General features: G+C 47.0%; 1 protein-coding gene across 6 annotated transcripts in view; it reads right to left on the reverse strand.

Moving 5' to 3' along the window:
- The window catches only part of OSBPL11 (oxysterol binding protein like 11), a 51,704-nt gene that overhangs the window by 24,837 nt on the left and 10,798 nt on the right, over window positions 1-16,069 (reverse strand). For 2 of the 6 annotated variants that reach the window (XM_046943762.1, XM_046943763.1), the window contains 2 exons: window positions 15,194-15,285; window positions 7,504-13,752 (listed from right to left, as the gene is read on the reverse strand). In XM_046943762.1, the coding sequence (XP_046799718.1) occupies window positions 7,504-7,601 (98 nt within the window). In that variant the 5' untranslated portion in view covers window positions 7,602-13,752; window positions 15,194-15,285. Of the gene's footprint in view, window positions 1-3,746; window positions 6,798-7,503; window positions 13,753-15,193; window positions 15,424-16,069 lie in introns of those variants that run through there. The other 4 variants (XM_046943764.1, XM_040703641.2, XM_015289956.4 and 1 more) reach the window with 4 other exon arrangements.

Here is a 16,069-nt window from a genome sequence, read left to right on the forward strand (position 1 = left end):
CTAAGCAATTTCTTTTGCATGTATGTAATCAGCTCAAGTCAGCACGAACTCTGCCCACATGCAAGTTATTTGTGGGTTTGCATCAGCAAAACGCAACTGGAGCTGGACCTGGGAGTCAGCTGCCAGTGCTGTGGATTATTCCCCAAGGATCACCAGTCACTACTGCTGGAAAAGAAACTCTAGATTCAGCTGACAACAGCGTTTTAGAGGTGGAGCACGTGCAAAACAAACAGCTTAAGGTGGTATGAACTCTCCACTTTACAGCCCTAGAGTACAACTATTGCTTCCTGCAGCTCTGCTGCCATTCACGTTTTCAATTGGTGACTGTGCACCATGACACACCATTTCACATATTATTGTTACCAGGAAACAAAACACTCCCTTGAAGTTTAGTAAGTAGGTTAAAGCTGCTCTGCTCAGTAAATAGTAGTAATATAACATAAGCTACGCAGACACACTGATGGATGAGCATCTTTGATATTCAGGAGTATCAGCTGCCTGCAGTACTCCAGAAAGTAATCGTTATATTCCCCAGACATTTTGGTCTGCTTCTAATCAAGGTGTAGAAAGATACACCCTTTCAGTCTTACAACTTAATTTGTATTGCAATTGGACATTGCCATCCTGAACTCTGCTGCATTGTGTCAATGACTATTAAGCATGGGTTCATTCACTGATTAGCTACCCAGATAAAAATAGAAGCTGACCTTTTCAAAAATATTTCAGGTTAAAACACAGAGGGTAAAAATTATTACTACCTAAGCAAGCACCAAGACTCTATCTAAATATTCAGAAAGACCACAAGGCTGGAATACTGTAACATGGACAAAAAAACAACTGTGTGAGCCATCAAACCGGAGCAGCAGCAGCAGACAGCTGGTTACAAGTGATCTGCTGCAGGGGGACCATTAAATGCCTCCAATAAGCTGTCAAGTACACACTCTGCAACCCCTCGGATGACACCAAAGCAAGGGGAGCAGATGCAATGTGAGAATGTGAGCTCCCATTCAGGGGATCCAAACCATCCAGAAAAATGGGTTGAGCAAGACCTCCTGAGCTCAATAAACCAATGCAGTGCCTTGTGCCTGGGATGGACTCAGTGCAAGCTGGGTACACCGTGCCAGACAAGAAAGGGACAAGAACTGGAGCTGTTCAGCCTCCTTCAGAGGAAAGGAAGGCTTGAGAGAAGCACACCACTGTCTCCCACCACCACCCAGCAGACATCCGTAAATGAGATGGAGTCAGACTCTTTCAGAGATACCCCACAGAAGGGCAAACAGAGATGGCCTCAAGCTGCAACGAGAGAAATTCCTTGTTGGACACAAGGGAAAATTCTTCACAATGAGAGAGGAAAAGCCCAGAGAGGCTGTGGGACCTCCATTCTTGGAGACACCCAAAATACAATCAGAGAAGGCCCTGGATGCTCCATTCTAACCTTGGAATTGACCCCGCTCAGAGCAGGAAACTGGACTAGAGATTTACCAGTCCAATTATACAGAAATTAACCAAAAACATTCCTACATTAAGCTCAGCAGGTAGGTGAGTAGCTACTCCTCAGGTTTAAGCACTAATTAAGAAAGCACCTGTGTTCATTTAAGCACTTACAGTTATGACAATAAACAAAAACAGCAGGACTGCTTTCTTATTCAGAGCTTTATGTGGACAGTGATCCTCAGACAAGGAATTATCCAACACTGTTCATTGTATGATGAAAAGGCACTTTGGGCGTTATTCACTCGGTACAAATGTTCCAATTAGAATTTTCCATACAGTTCCCTTCTCTTCTGTTTGCCACTGATGTTTATGAAGGAGTCGTGAGCAAACAACAGAGAAAGAGGACATTATCGTCCCACTCCACAGATTGGAAACTGACGTACAGTGAGTTTTCAGCCTCTCAAACTTTGAGAAGCTGTGGCCCAATGTATTTATTTAAGTTTCTACCCTATCTCAGCAGCTGACACATTCAAACCACTGCTTCTGTGGATTCCAGCTGCAGCTGTGGCTCTGTAACAGTTTCTGCAGGATCACAGACAACTGTTCCAAACGAGGCCTCTGAGAAAAATGAACACCCAATTAGTGATTATAGAGGCAAAACAGTTTAAGCAGCCTGTTAGCACAGGGGGAATCAGAGCCAGGGTGAGAAAGCAGCTCCTCGACACAGCATCCTGCAGCCCTACCCAGGCCTTTGGCTTCCTGCTGCAGACCACTCACCTACTGCTCCTCCACTGCAAATGCAGCCAAGTTCTGAGCTCTGTAGGAAATCAACCTGCCAGTTCCTAAACACCCATGATTTCTTTTTTTCAGCCTCATGAGCTTTTCAGCCTCATCAAGAACTTAAGAATTTTCACATGAAAGGCAAAAATGCACATCCAAGGCAAAAAGTCCTTTCCAAGACACTGATGTTCCTGCTTTAAAGCCCAACGGCATTACAGGCTGTCAAACACAAGACTGTCACACAGAATAACAGCACTTCCATCCCATTTCAGCCTGCTGCAGTCCATCAATAGATGCACAGCACAGGAAGCCTGAAACCATATGAGCTTTGCAAGCACCCCAAAATGAAAGCTGTCAGACTGTCACCAGCAGGCAGTTATTTGCTGCAATACAAATGCATTAGCACTGGCTGACAACAGGCCTTAAGTAAACAGGGGTCCCTGCACACATGCCATAATTTCTGTGGTACTGCAACTGATGCACAAGAACCTGCCCAGGATGGCACTTTCTGCTTGTGCACTAAGCAGTGTGATTAGGCCAGCCATACGCAGTTTGGTTTTCATCTTCTCCCAAGGGAGAGAGCGTGCGTGGCAGAGGAGGATGTTAATATTATAGGCGATTTTAATTAACATGCTGTTGCATGATTACATTAGAAAAGGCAAAGCTGAAAAAATACCCTCCGCAGTTAGAGAAGCATTTCTAATGGCCGTTAGTTCCTGCAGAGATCTGTTCCAGGGAAAGCACGAATCATTTGCTATTTAGAAGCTATTTTAATCTTCTGCTTGCTCAGTTTAATTTTAAACTCTAAATGAATATCCTGATATTAAGGAAAATATCCTGTGCATCAGAACCAACTCCCACCTTTATCTCCCCTGCCCCAGCAACTTCCACATTTCCACTCCCACACCACAGCTGTGCCCTGGGAAGCAGGCAGGGCTCCTGACAACTGCTCACTGAAGCCATGGGGTTGGGGAAGGGAACCAGACCTCACTGACCCAGCTCAGGTCACTGCATCGGGCACTGCAGAGATATACTTCAGTCACCCAAACCTGTTTCCCCAACTCCATTACCCCCCACACGCACGCACATCTAATTTATAATGTATCTCAGCTTCCATCCACTGCAACCCCGCTCTTCCAGCCTGTAAGCATGTGTGAACATGAACCTGCCCTTAAGAAGCACTTGGGGCTTCAACAAGCATTGAAGTACACACAACAACCTTGACATTTTAGTAACAAAGAATGGATCGTGAGGCTGATAGAGTCAACTGAGCCTTTTAAAAATGGATTTCTTGTCTATTCTAATGAGAAAATTACTTGGAGCATGGCATTTCCCAAGTAGCATTATAAATATGGTGTACTCTCCAAGCAAAGACTCAATAAGGATAAATAGATTCAGGTCCCAGGGCTTTGAGCCATTTCCCTCCAATGCATCAAATGAATGTGACAGTCATCCCGATTTGATTTCTAGCAACGAAAGGGAGTACAACACACACAACAGCAACACTAAATTCTGGATTTCACAGCAATTACTTGAGAAACCCATCCTCCCAGCAGCAAACATCACAGCTCAGCAGCCCAGCACCAGGCCGGAACACGAGTGCATCACCACAGACACCATAAACAGAACCAGCACCAAGTGAGGGTTTGATGTCACAGCGCCAGAGCCAGCAGGACACCAAAGGAACGCGGCACTCGAGGGGCAGACATCGAGGCAGGCATCACCCCACACCAGACCCAGGTAATGCCACAAAGCCTGCTGCTGCTGTGGGCAAAGAGGGCACAAAAAAAAACCCAAGAGCGATCCCAGAGGATTTGTTTTGAATAGCACTGAGGAAGGACCAGGAGGGCAAGAATTATAGAGAACTGCTCCAGGATGACATTTACAGTACATTTGGGAGGGTTTTATACTTTCCAAATGATAGAGACTCGTATGTATGCTGGCCTGCCCTCTGGAGCACTAAGCTAATTAGGTCAGCTAACACATCGCGTGGCAGCCTAAGTGAGAATTAGTTGTATTACTATTAATTTACATTAATGCTATGATGACAAGTGCCAGTTCAGAGACAGGAGGGTAGGGTAAGCCACAGAGAGGTCTGCAGCAGAAAGAGCTGATAAACATGCTCCCGTTGCCCTGCATTCACCCTCCAATATCAAACAAACACTCTTGGAATGTGAACAGAAAAGAACATAAACTAGAGAAATTCCATATATTTTCTCGCAGCTAAGGCTGGCGTCAACTCCACCCTCAATAAAAAGGGTTCTCATCAACATCCGCTCAAGAAGATGGTATCAGTTTCAAGACACTTCCCTTTATTAGAACTAATTAGGCTCCTCTTACAAGGCAGCATGAATAAGAAAAATAAATAATTATGCACTTTTGCAGCCAAGCTCAGCTCACACACTTGGCAGCCACATCAGGTGGAAATGCAAAAGGTTCTAAGCCACCCCCTCCACTGGGGACTGCAACAATCACCTGCTATGAAACACATTGCCCATGGTGGTTTATGACCACCTCAAAATAGAGGATTAAAATATATCCACGTGTTTTAGCTAGCAGGTCTTCTGTTGCACTCCTGCATGCTGATCCACTCAAACAGAAGACTGATGTAAAGCCAGTAACGACTTGGGGGTGTTGTTATTGGTTTGTTCATACGTTTATGAAGCGTCAACTGCTGTTAACCAGATCATTTGCTTTATGCATCTTATCCTTTCTAATTTAACTTTTAAAAGAGTTACAACGCTGTAATGCTGCTCTTTTTGCCAAAACCCTCCCTCAGCTGTTTGCCTGCACTTCTGTTTGCAGACTCTCAGCCTCTCTTACTCCAGCCCAGAGGCCCATGGAGTAATACTGCAAGAGCAGCTCCTCTATGCTGATGACAGCAAGCAGAATCCATCATGAGAAACCCTCTTACCCATCACTGCCACCCTAGCAAAAAGAGATACTCGCCTAGGAAACTGACTCCCTGCCATAGAAACTACTCCCATTCAATACTACTTCACAACCCTACAGCACTTGCAAACTTTCTAGACCTAAATTTAACTTGCTTCCTTGAAAAGGTGCAAGGGACATCTATTTGGTACCGTTTAACAAATGAATGGAAACGGTCAAGATTAAAACTAGAACTGCCGAATGCAAACGATTCATCGTTGTGGCAACGGCACATTAATTTCCTAGCTTAACAACTGCAGAAAATAGGGCAGCAATTTGAAAGTGCTAGTTTTAAACGAACCCAAGCCGCTCTGTGAGATCACTTTACCAAGTAACCTTTCAGTAACTTGAAGTGATTTGAAGCGCTGTCTCCTTATAACTGCTTTCTAAATGGACATGGGGAAAAAGAGCCGAGCAGGATGCGCAGCCTCTCAGACCCTCCTTTGTGATCTACTTCACTGCAGCTTAGCGGTCACACTATTCCAGACACCGGTGGGGAAAAGGCAGCACAGCTCTGGTTGCTCTCAGACGCGCTCCGATGCTGATCACACACTCCTAAGCAAGCAAGATAATTTCCTGTCGGATGTCTGGAAGGGCAGTTTCTCAAGCACTCTCTAATTCTGTTAGGACAGAAACAAAGCGTCTTCCGCCACTCTGAAGAAACCGAGCCCTTACAAGTGTAGGAGGAGGCAATGCTATGAGCCGCCTCAGCTTCACCCAACGCAGAACTGCACTCCCGCCCCAGACCCTGTGCTGACACAGGACCCCTCTTCTCCAAGCTCCGTCACCACACGCCGCCCACGCCCTGAGCCAGGAAGGCCAAACACAGAACTTCCAGCACAAAGCAGTTTCAAACCCCCCTGTTTTAGACACTAACCCGCCGTGCGGGTGCACCAAGCACCCACGGCTATGCTCGTACAGACAGGCCGAGCTCACAGCTGGCACAAAGTTTGGCTTTTTGGAGGCGCCGAAAAAAAAACGACAGAACACCTCCAACAAGCCTGAGCAGCTCCCCGCATTCTGCTAGGAAATTTAAAGCCACCAAAGATAATAACACCGGGGCACATTCCCGCAGCCTGACCACGTGGCTAGGCGCTAACGCAAAAGCACACCAACGGCCTCAACGCTACCGCCTATCCCACCGCCACAGCCGAAAGGCAACGTAGGAAACAGACAGAGCGGCAGCCCGCAGCCCCCCCCCCCCCAACCGGAGCAGTCCCCGCGGAGGGCACCGGCCCCGCCCCGAGCTCCGCAGACAGCGGCGGCCTCGCAGCCCCCGGCCCGGCGCGCCCACCTGTACTGCCAGCCCTTGGCGCCGCGCCCGCCGCTCTTCCCTGCTGCCGCCGGCTCCGCCTTGCCTTCGCCCTCCGGCCCCTTCACGGCCGCCGCGGGGTCCGCGCACTGCATGGCGCCCCCGGCCCAGGGCGCGCCGCCGCCGGGCGGGCAACCCCCCTCACGGCCCGCCGAGCCCGCTCAGGCAGCGCCGGGACCTGGCCGCGCTCGCCCCATGCGGGCTGCGATGGCGGCGCTCCCCGCACCCCGCGCCGCCTCGCTCGGCCCGGCTCCCCGCACGGCCGCCGCGGGCTGTGGGAAGCCCGCCCTCCCGCTCCCTCGCCCGGCCGCCTCTTCCGGGGCAGCGCCGCCGCCATCTTTAGAGCGGGCAGCGGCCGGCGGAGGCGGGGCGCCGCCATCTCCGCGCCGGGCGGGCAGCGGCGGTCGGCCCGCCGTGCTCGGGGTACGCCTCGCCTGTGAGCGGGACAGCAAGACGTGCTGGCCGGTTGGTTCTGTTAGGAGAAACGTAGGGAGACAGTCACAAAATTTTGCCCCTCAGAGGGTGCGAAGTCAAGCTGTCCAAGCGGCGTTGCACGGAGATTGTTACAAGCACCGACACAACAACCATCGGCTCGCGCCTTATTCTGTCAGGCTGCCTGTCGGTACGAGCAGTGCAGCCTTTCTCCGCGTCTGAAAGAAAAGCATCTCTGAAGCGGGTAAAGCCAGCCCATTTGTGAGTTACGGTCGTTATTTAGCCCAAGTGCCTAGGGCTATACCTATCCTAGGGCTATATATCTGATATCTCGGCTTAAAGGAGCCGGTTCTGTCACAGACGGTGAGCTGCACGCCTCCCCGCGCCGGGACCTCCTTCATGACAAGACTTGCTGGGGATGGAGCGGTTCTCCCGGCTGGCTGGTGCCCTCTAGTGCGGGATGCAAGTAATTCATCCCAAACCTAACGCCCGACCTTAGGCCGAGTTTTTATAACCTTAATTCGATCAGCACACAACAACAAGAACATAGAATTAGCCATGGCCTCGGTTAGTGGGTTCATGGTTCCGCTCCACGTTCCATTCCGTCTGATCACCTCTCCCTCCTCCTCTCTCCAGCCCACGGGCAGGGTGTTTGGATGAGCATCTTCCAGGCAGTCTCTTGCGGCACACCTATAATATGGGAAACAACCATTATACACAGTGCCCTGTATGGGAACCTACATAGGTCATAGAGAAGCAGAAATGCAAAGGAGAAGGTGTTCTAAATTAGCCCATCTCCATCCCTCCTCATCAATACACACAATCTCAGCCAACACAGCCCAGCGAGGATTGCCTGTTACACCGACAGCTGCAGTGTCTCTTACAGCGACACATCACCACTGCACAGGCATAAAATCCTCCACGTCTGTGTTTTTACAAGTACACTCATCACTGTAGGAAAATAAATGCCTTTTCAGCTGCACGTTTCTCCTATGGAACAGCAAGAGAACAGATCAGCAGGTCAGGCTGTCCACTGAAGAAAATTTCATCCAGGGTTCCTCTCCTCTTGCCCTCTAAACATGTTAATTCCTCTCCTGCCAATTGCTTGCAATTCTAATTGATGCATTGCGCTGCATACCAACACCGCTGAAATGTTCCTGGGGGAGAAAAAGAAATGAAGCAAAAGCAACCCGGACAGGTATCCCATCAGTGTGTTTTACTTCCCACTGCTTGAGGACCCGCTGGTCTCAACAGAGGCGCAACTTCACCTGTGCCAAACGACAAACTGATTTGCTTTCTCCGTGCACGGGCATTTTTCTTTCCTCGAAGCGCTGCACTTGCAATACCGGAGATTATCGTAAGGTGGCACTGACAACTGCGTGACCAGATGTGATAAGAATGTACTGTTCGAGATGACATTTAACTTCAGTTTACATTCGCTGCTAATTGTAACTTGTGGTCAGCTCCACTGCTCTGATCGCCTTCCCCAGTTGTAGCTTAATGGCTCAAAGTGACCAAAATCACACCTTGGCCCTGGTAGAAACAGTAGAGGGAGAGCACAGAGGTGCCATGGCAAAGCACCCTGCTGCAGGTGTGTCCTATGCATCATTTTGTTAATTCTAGAAAAATGCCCAAAACTTTGTATTGCTCTTACAGATTTCTTCCAAATCTTACAGTCTGGATATACGTGCTTAGCATTTCTTCTGGCCAGTGCCATTTCTGCAGAGTACTAAGATCTATCCACATTTAAAGACTAAAAGCTCTGAAACCCAGCATACTTGTAATCACTTGTGTGCTTAAAAAAAAAAAAAAACAACCCATAGTTTTTCCAAATTGAAGTTACAGCGGTTCTCTATCATTCTCCTGTTAGTTGGTCAGGACTTTTTTCCTAATGTAAATCATATCTTTGGATGAGCCTCACCTAAAATTAAACCCGTGTCCTCCTCTGGTAGCCAGTGTAGAGAAGATAAGAAATGACTGTTCCTGCTTGCTTAAATGAACTTCATCTTCTACAGACTTGTGGAGGAATAACATAAATCCTGGAAGGACAGGACAGCACGAGGAGTGCTGTGTTTCCTAAGCATTGCTGAACTGGAAAAGCTGCTGATAACTAATACTGCTTCACATCCGCATTGGTTCATTGAGCAATCAGTGCTTATTAGCGTTAGATTCTTTCTTAAGGTGGCTGAGATTTGAGTTTATTAATAGTCTGGAATATATTTGATGTTTTCTGGGCTCTTCTACATAATGAATATGAAAGAACTTCCTACACGTACCATGACTGGAAGATATCTTGCCCACTACAGCTCTAGATGCCATGACACAACAACCTGAAAAGGAATGTAGCTAAATGAACAGCCATTCTCCTAAAACACACTGCATGCACCACTAGATTCTCCTAACCATAGATGAGAATAGCCAAGAAGATCTGGTTAATGTAATACAACTTCAGCCTGCAGAGTATTTTACACTATTTGAGAGGAAGTCCTGATTATGAAGCTCTACAGGTATCTCTGTATTACCGGGTCTGTGGCTTTGCAGGAAGATAACATATAAAGCTCTGTGCTGTTTGACTTGCAGAATCACTGGCACTTGCTTTTAGTGGTTATTCATCACTCCTTCTGTAGTCTCAATGAGTCAAAACCTTTATTTTATGTGTGCTTTTCAGCCACTGTCATCTCATAATTCACGGAATACTGTTTGCCTTCTGAGCTGCAAGCACACACTGCTGGCTCAGGTTAAGGCTTTCATCTGCCAGGACCCCTAAGTCTTTCTCAGCAGGGCTATTCTCAGTAAGATTTTCTCCCAGTCTAGATACATACCTGGGATTATCCCCAACTAAGTGCAAAGCCTTGCAATTCACTTTGTTGAACCTCATTAGGTTCACCTGGGCCCATCTTTCGAGTTTATCAAGGTCCTCTGGTTGCCATCCCTTCTGTTGTATCAACTGCACCACTCAGCTTGGTGTCATCAGCAAACTTACTGAGAGTGCACTCAATTTCATCATCTGTCATTGATAAAGATGTCAAAGAGTACTGGTCCCAAGACAAACCCCTGGGGAACAGCACTGACCACTGGCCTCCACCGAGACATAGAGCCATTGACCACAGCCCTCTGGCTGCTACCTTCCGCTCAATCCCTTATCCACCAAACAGCTCACCCTTCTCTTCAACTTAGAGGTAAAGATGTGGTGGGGTACCGTGTCAAAGGCCTTGCACAAATCCCAGTAGATGATACCTGTTACCTTCCCTTTGTCCATTGATGCTTGTCACTCCATCATAATTCCCTTCCTCTTCTCTATCAATCCCTGTGCACTGTATTCTGCTGCGATGCAGAGTAGCTCAGCTGTAACTCAAATGCCCAGCCATAAGCATCAGAGCCACAGATGGCAGCAGTTCATGCTGCCTCAGAGGATTCGGTCCCCATCCACGACCCACTTGCATCCTTCACAGTCACATTTGACACCATTTCAAGTTGCACTAAGTATGACTTTGCATTGAGTCATGCTCTGGGCTCCAACGTTACATCACCCAGCACAATCCAGACTCAGACATAGAAATTGGAGCTCAGTCTTACTGGAAGCCAGGAACCCAGACTAACATGTAAGGCACTGTCTGAGGATAGAGTAGTGTCCTGGGAGCTCAATAGGGGCCAGGACTGAGATCCTGATCCTGTTTCCAGAGCATCTTCCTCAGAGTCACCACCTGGCTATTTCTCTTTAATGCTACTGTATGGAGAGAGGCCTGCCACAGCCTGGAGTACTTTGGTCATAGCAGACAAGTACTGCAGCAGGCTTTCTGGAAGCAGGCAGTTTTATGCCAGTAAGCCTACTGGGACTGCTGCTTACAGCAGTCTGTGACCCTGGTCTTCCCCTACCTCCAACTCTGTTTGCTCAAGACACACAAGGGGATGTCTCTGCCCTTTTCTCTCCAGTCTGTGAGCAGACGGAGAGCCCAAGATATGCCTCATCACCTGCTGTGGAAGAGTTCAGGCTGTTCCAACCCAAGGAGTGGAGGCTGAAACCCATCATCTCTATTTGGTCCTTCTGCACCATGGAAGGATTTGCCCTCTGCATTGCCCCAGGTCTGCCCTTCCTACCAGCATAGATATGGTGTGTGCACAATAGAGACAAGGGGAGCACGTGCTGTGGTTCAGGGCTTCCCAGCCCTTTCATCCACTTCATGACCACTTCTTCTACCCTACCCTATGGCACAACATTCCTGCCTTCCACTGTTCTGCAGCTCACTGTGAGAACTCCTGTGCTCCACATTTCTCAATCCTCTGAAAAGATAAGGTGTTTTTCTTTCAATAAACAGAACAGCTGCTGAATTAGTTCAGTTCTTCAGCCATTAGCCTCTTCTCCTAGAAGCCTTTCTGTGCTTTTCTTCACTCCTACGCATTTTTTCTGCATGGTTTCTATGGCAACCTGTGTACCTCTCCATCTGCTGCAGATCCTAGTTACCATGTTTTGTTTCTGGTCATCTCTGCCAAATGCAGTTTCCAGGTGTATCATGATAACAAGATTAGATTGGAAACCAAGCCAAAGCACTCATTTTGGTAGTCAAACTTGTCATATGTAATCCCACTGCTCCACTGCCATATATGCTCTACCTATGGGAGACTGACACTGAGCTCTTTTCAATACCAGATGTCCTACATGTATCAGCATGCTCTAATCAATTCTGCAGCCACTTCATAATATCCAGATTACATCCATCCTTCTCATTGCAGCTTCTGCTGCCTACAGAGTAGGTATATTTGGATTCTGGAAAGTCTATATAGCTCTGTTGCCTGAGGACTGCTTTGAAGACAATTACCAATAAGCTTCCAGGGCTGTTTTTCTTCCAGCAAATGCATTTTTCATTTCTGCTGTAGACATGTAATATTTTACTTCTCCTGAAAACCTTCTCCATTAGATTAGAGAAAGCCCTACACAGTAGAGACTGCATACAAACAACCTTCTCATCCATTCTTCTTGAATGGTGAAAACTGCTTGGAATTCACTTAGATTCCTATAGGCCTAAAATCCAACTTCATTTTCTGCTAAGTACTTTTGGAAAAACTTATTTAAGTGTGGAAAAAAAAATACATTCCTGCTATATAATCCAATCAAAGCCTGCAGCAGAGAACTCAACTGAATACCAATGAATGGAGCAAAAACTTCACTGTTGATTTGTTTCCTAGATCCCATGAGCTGGTAAAGTCAGACTGCAAGAAATCCGCGTGGAAGCAGCAAAGCTGTAAGTAATTTGGACTGCAAGATCTTACAGACAGAAACTGACACTACTTGTTTGTATTCAGCATCCTTTAGGAGCTGTAGTGAGATATTAGATGTGGCCCCTGCATAAATGGCTGCTATTTAATACCTACAATTAACAGTAGTTGTGCGTACAGTAAACTAGTACTTATATATAACATTTCTGCAAAACTTCAATTTAGAGTGTAATTCAGGGAAAGCTTGTGAAAAAAATTCATTGGAAATCACATAGGCCTGTATTATATGAGCAATGCTGATGTTAAGGCTGTCCATCATTTGAAGGCATGGGTCAGATGTGATGCTGGTAGTTTAGGTAGAGGCAGAATTTTACCTATAGCTCTGTGCTTAGGAAGGATGTGAACTGCAATGCAGATAGCATAGGACATCTCAGAAATACACAGAAAGCATAGGGAAAAGGGAAAAAAAAGTGATATGCAGAGAAAGCTATCTTTCAAACATCAACAGTTAAAGGTGTAGCAGCAGAACTGCTCAAAATCCAAACAAACCAGACCATGCACAGGGATGGAAAATCAAGATGAAAAGGGTTTTATCTGCATCATTACAAAGAAAACAAAAGAAAGGATCACGAGCAATAGCAGTAGGGTAGATGGCTAGAAGCTAAAGCAATATGTTGCTTCAGTTTCCATGAAGAAAATTATGCAACCCTGAAGGGCAGAGGCAACACACTTAATGGGCTTAAGGGCATGGATATGGAAATTACCACATGCAATACAGCTGCAGAACTTGAAAGATCTTTACCATTCAGTTCTGAAGACTGAGTAATCTCCATCACCAAAATCTATAGGTTGGTCAGCACAAAATCTATTGGCTTTTTAGCACACAGGCCAAAGAGCAAATGAGTAACAAACGGCACAGAGGGAAGCAGGAAAAGGGTTAAAGTGCAAGATAGGCATGTTGTGTGTAGATGAACCCAGTATCTTTCTTTGATAAGATAACTGCATTTGTGGACAAAGAAAAACTAGTAAAATCTTATCAACCTGGACTTTGGTAAAGTATTTGATTTGGTATTACTAGAAAATGCATTAGTTAAACTCAAGAAGGTGGGGATTAATGTAAACATGATAAAATGCTGAAGGAGTCAATGACAGAGGTAAAAACTGCTGACAGCAAAGTATGGGCCTGGAGGATTCCATCTGAATAATGTCATTAAGTCAGTTTGGAGCAAAAAATGACAAGCGAGACAATGAAATGTGCTAACAAGAAACTTGGGAGGTGTTTTCAATACAGAGGAAGCCTCATAGGAAGAATGACATGGTTGTTATGCTTTGGTATCAGGCATGGGATGAAATGTAAACATATAAAACGCAAGGACATGCACCGATTGACTAATTACATTTCTGCTGTAAATTAAAATTCATTAGCTGTGAACAACAGAAGAGGAAAAGCCACATGGCTGATATAATCATTAAGGAGGGAAATGCAATCTTATGCGTAGCTAAGCAAGTATTTCCGGGAGCAATCATTAAATATGGACAAGGCACTGGGTAAAATTCCACTGAGATTTCAGGGCATCGTTCAGGTTATCAGCATTTAGCAAGTCTGAATTCATGCTGGAGCAGGCACAGAGAAGCAACGTCCAGATAACCTGAGAAATAGCAAAGAGGAGATAAGAGAGCATGAGCTTAGCAGAACAAATGCTGGGAAGGGATCTGATTCTTCCCTGTAAATACATTTGGGGCAGGAGATGGGCAGAGCAGGAGAAGCCTCGACATACAGTTCCCTCCTCACAGAGCAGCCAGACCCCTCTCTCCTCCCTGCCCATCTCCTACCTGCCGCTTGCACATCTTGGCATTTCTCAGTCATATTTCCATGAATACCCAAAGCCCACCTTGTCCCCATGGAGGAAAGCACACCTGACTTCAAAGTTAAAAAAGCCTCTTGGCTGCCCTAGTTTTACAGCAGTGACAATGAGCCTTTTTGTTTGTTTGCAGCAGCTGTTTGGCTGATCAAAACAAGTTGGCTTTGTAAACCCAGGCTTTGACATGTGCAGAACCTATTAGGCACTGAAGCAGATCAGGTAAGCATGGGTGGAGTGGCCTTGAGAGGGTTGTCCTTATCCTTCCTGCTAACCAGACTCAGCTTTTATGTCTGTTACATTCTAATGACTCACACCTGAGCTAGTTCTCCTGTGCTTATGTGAAAAACAAACACTGTGACTTTATCAGAGAGTACAGGTTCTTCTCCTTGCCTGATAAAACTACAGTCATCAGCATCCATTGATGCTATATGTGGCCCCAGGGCTTTCAAATCCAAGAAAGGATATGTTTCTTCTGGCTATTCTGTGTCCCCGCTCAAAACTGCCACTGAGACATCCCAGACACCTGACTGCCACATAAAGCAGCCTGCAATAGCCACATGTGGCTGCACTTCCCCTCTTCACACAGCAGTGATTGCACAAACCCATAGGACAGCTCAACAGCAGCACCAGCTCTCCAGTTAGTGTCACAGTGTACAAGCAAATGTGTGCATGCCCAGCCTCAGGCTGGTGCTCCCCATGGGTGCTTGCTGCATCCATCTGCCTGCTCACCCTCTGCCAACCTCACCCCTCCCACCTTCTGTGCATCAACCAAATGGTCAGTGCAAGGTCAGAGTGGAGGATACATGCACAGGACCCATTTGTAATTAAAAGTTTCCACTTTAATTTAGATGGAAACTATTGTTGTTCACAATACTCGAGAATTCTGTCCACTAGGAATACCTTAAGGGAAGGGGCCCTTCAGCAAGAAAGGTATTGATAATACAAGGAATGGGTAATGGCTGGGTAGATTTAGGTTAGATGTTGGGAGGAAATTCTTCATGGTGAGAGAGCTGAGGCACTGGCTGCCCAGAGAACTTATGGATGCCCCTTCCCTGGAGATGTTCAAGGGCAGGCTGGATGTGATCAGGTGGCTGTTATTTCTTGCCCACAGCAGGGGGATGGAGCTGGATAATCTTTACAGTCCCTTTCAACCCAAACCTTTCTACGGTTACCTGATCGTTACATGAATTAGATCCAGAAGCCAATGCTTTGGCGAGTGTGTCCTCACCTCAGAGCCTGAGGAGTCAGCAGGACTGAGCAGCTGAGAAGTCTTGGGGGCAGAAGAGATGGCAGCTCCTCCTCATCTCCAAAGGAGATTTTCTGCATAGAAAAAAAGAGAATAAAGCTAAGAAGCCCAGAGAAGCTATACAGCCAAGGAAAGCACAAACCATGGTGAACAAGCCGAGGATGAAGGAAATGCCCCTAGAGCTAGAGCCAGGGCCAGTGCCTACATGCCTTAGCTGTACTCAAACTGTACACCTTATATCAAGTTCTCAGCTCTACCTCCATCTTCAGGAGGCTGTTTTTTCACCTATTTCCTGGTATGTTATGTGAGCACAGGACACAGCTGAGCTGATGAAGCTGACAGCAGGTGGGCTGAGCATACGCCTACCTCCAAAACTACCCCCACCCTTCTCAAAAGCACTGGCAGCTGTCCTCAAGCCATGATTCACTGTGTCAATCTGCTTGTCACTGAGTGGGTGCTTCTGAGCTGGGCCCTGGGCAAGGACAGCACCTGCAGGCTGAGCCTCAGGGCCCAGCAGGAGAGAGCTGGTGGGATGTGCGCAGGGGGGAGCACAGGCATAGAGAGGGCAGGGAAGCAGCTCCATAGCAGAGAAGTGGGAGAGAAGACTGCTCTGATGAGGAGATGTGGAGGGCTGAGAGGTGACATATGGCGATTGGCAGGGAGTCATGGGTGTCAGACCATATAGGGGAAAAGAAAGACTCTCTGCTTTGTCCTGTCTTGCTTCCATTGACATAAGAAGCTGTGATACAGTCCATCATTCCAGTTGAATATGGTTCTTGCAATGCACTCATCCCCTTTCCCTGGTGTCGGAGAGACAGACCCCCATCTGCGGGATGATCCTAACCCGTATCCGTCTGA

Source organism: Gallus gallus, chromosome 7, assembly GCF_016699485.2.
Source record: "Gallus gallus isolate bGalGal1 chromosome 7, bGalGal1.mat.broiler.GRCg7b, whole genome shotgun sequence".
Lineage (NCBI taxonomy): Eukaryota > Metazoa > Chordata > Aves > Galliformes > Phasianidae > Gallus > Gallus gallus.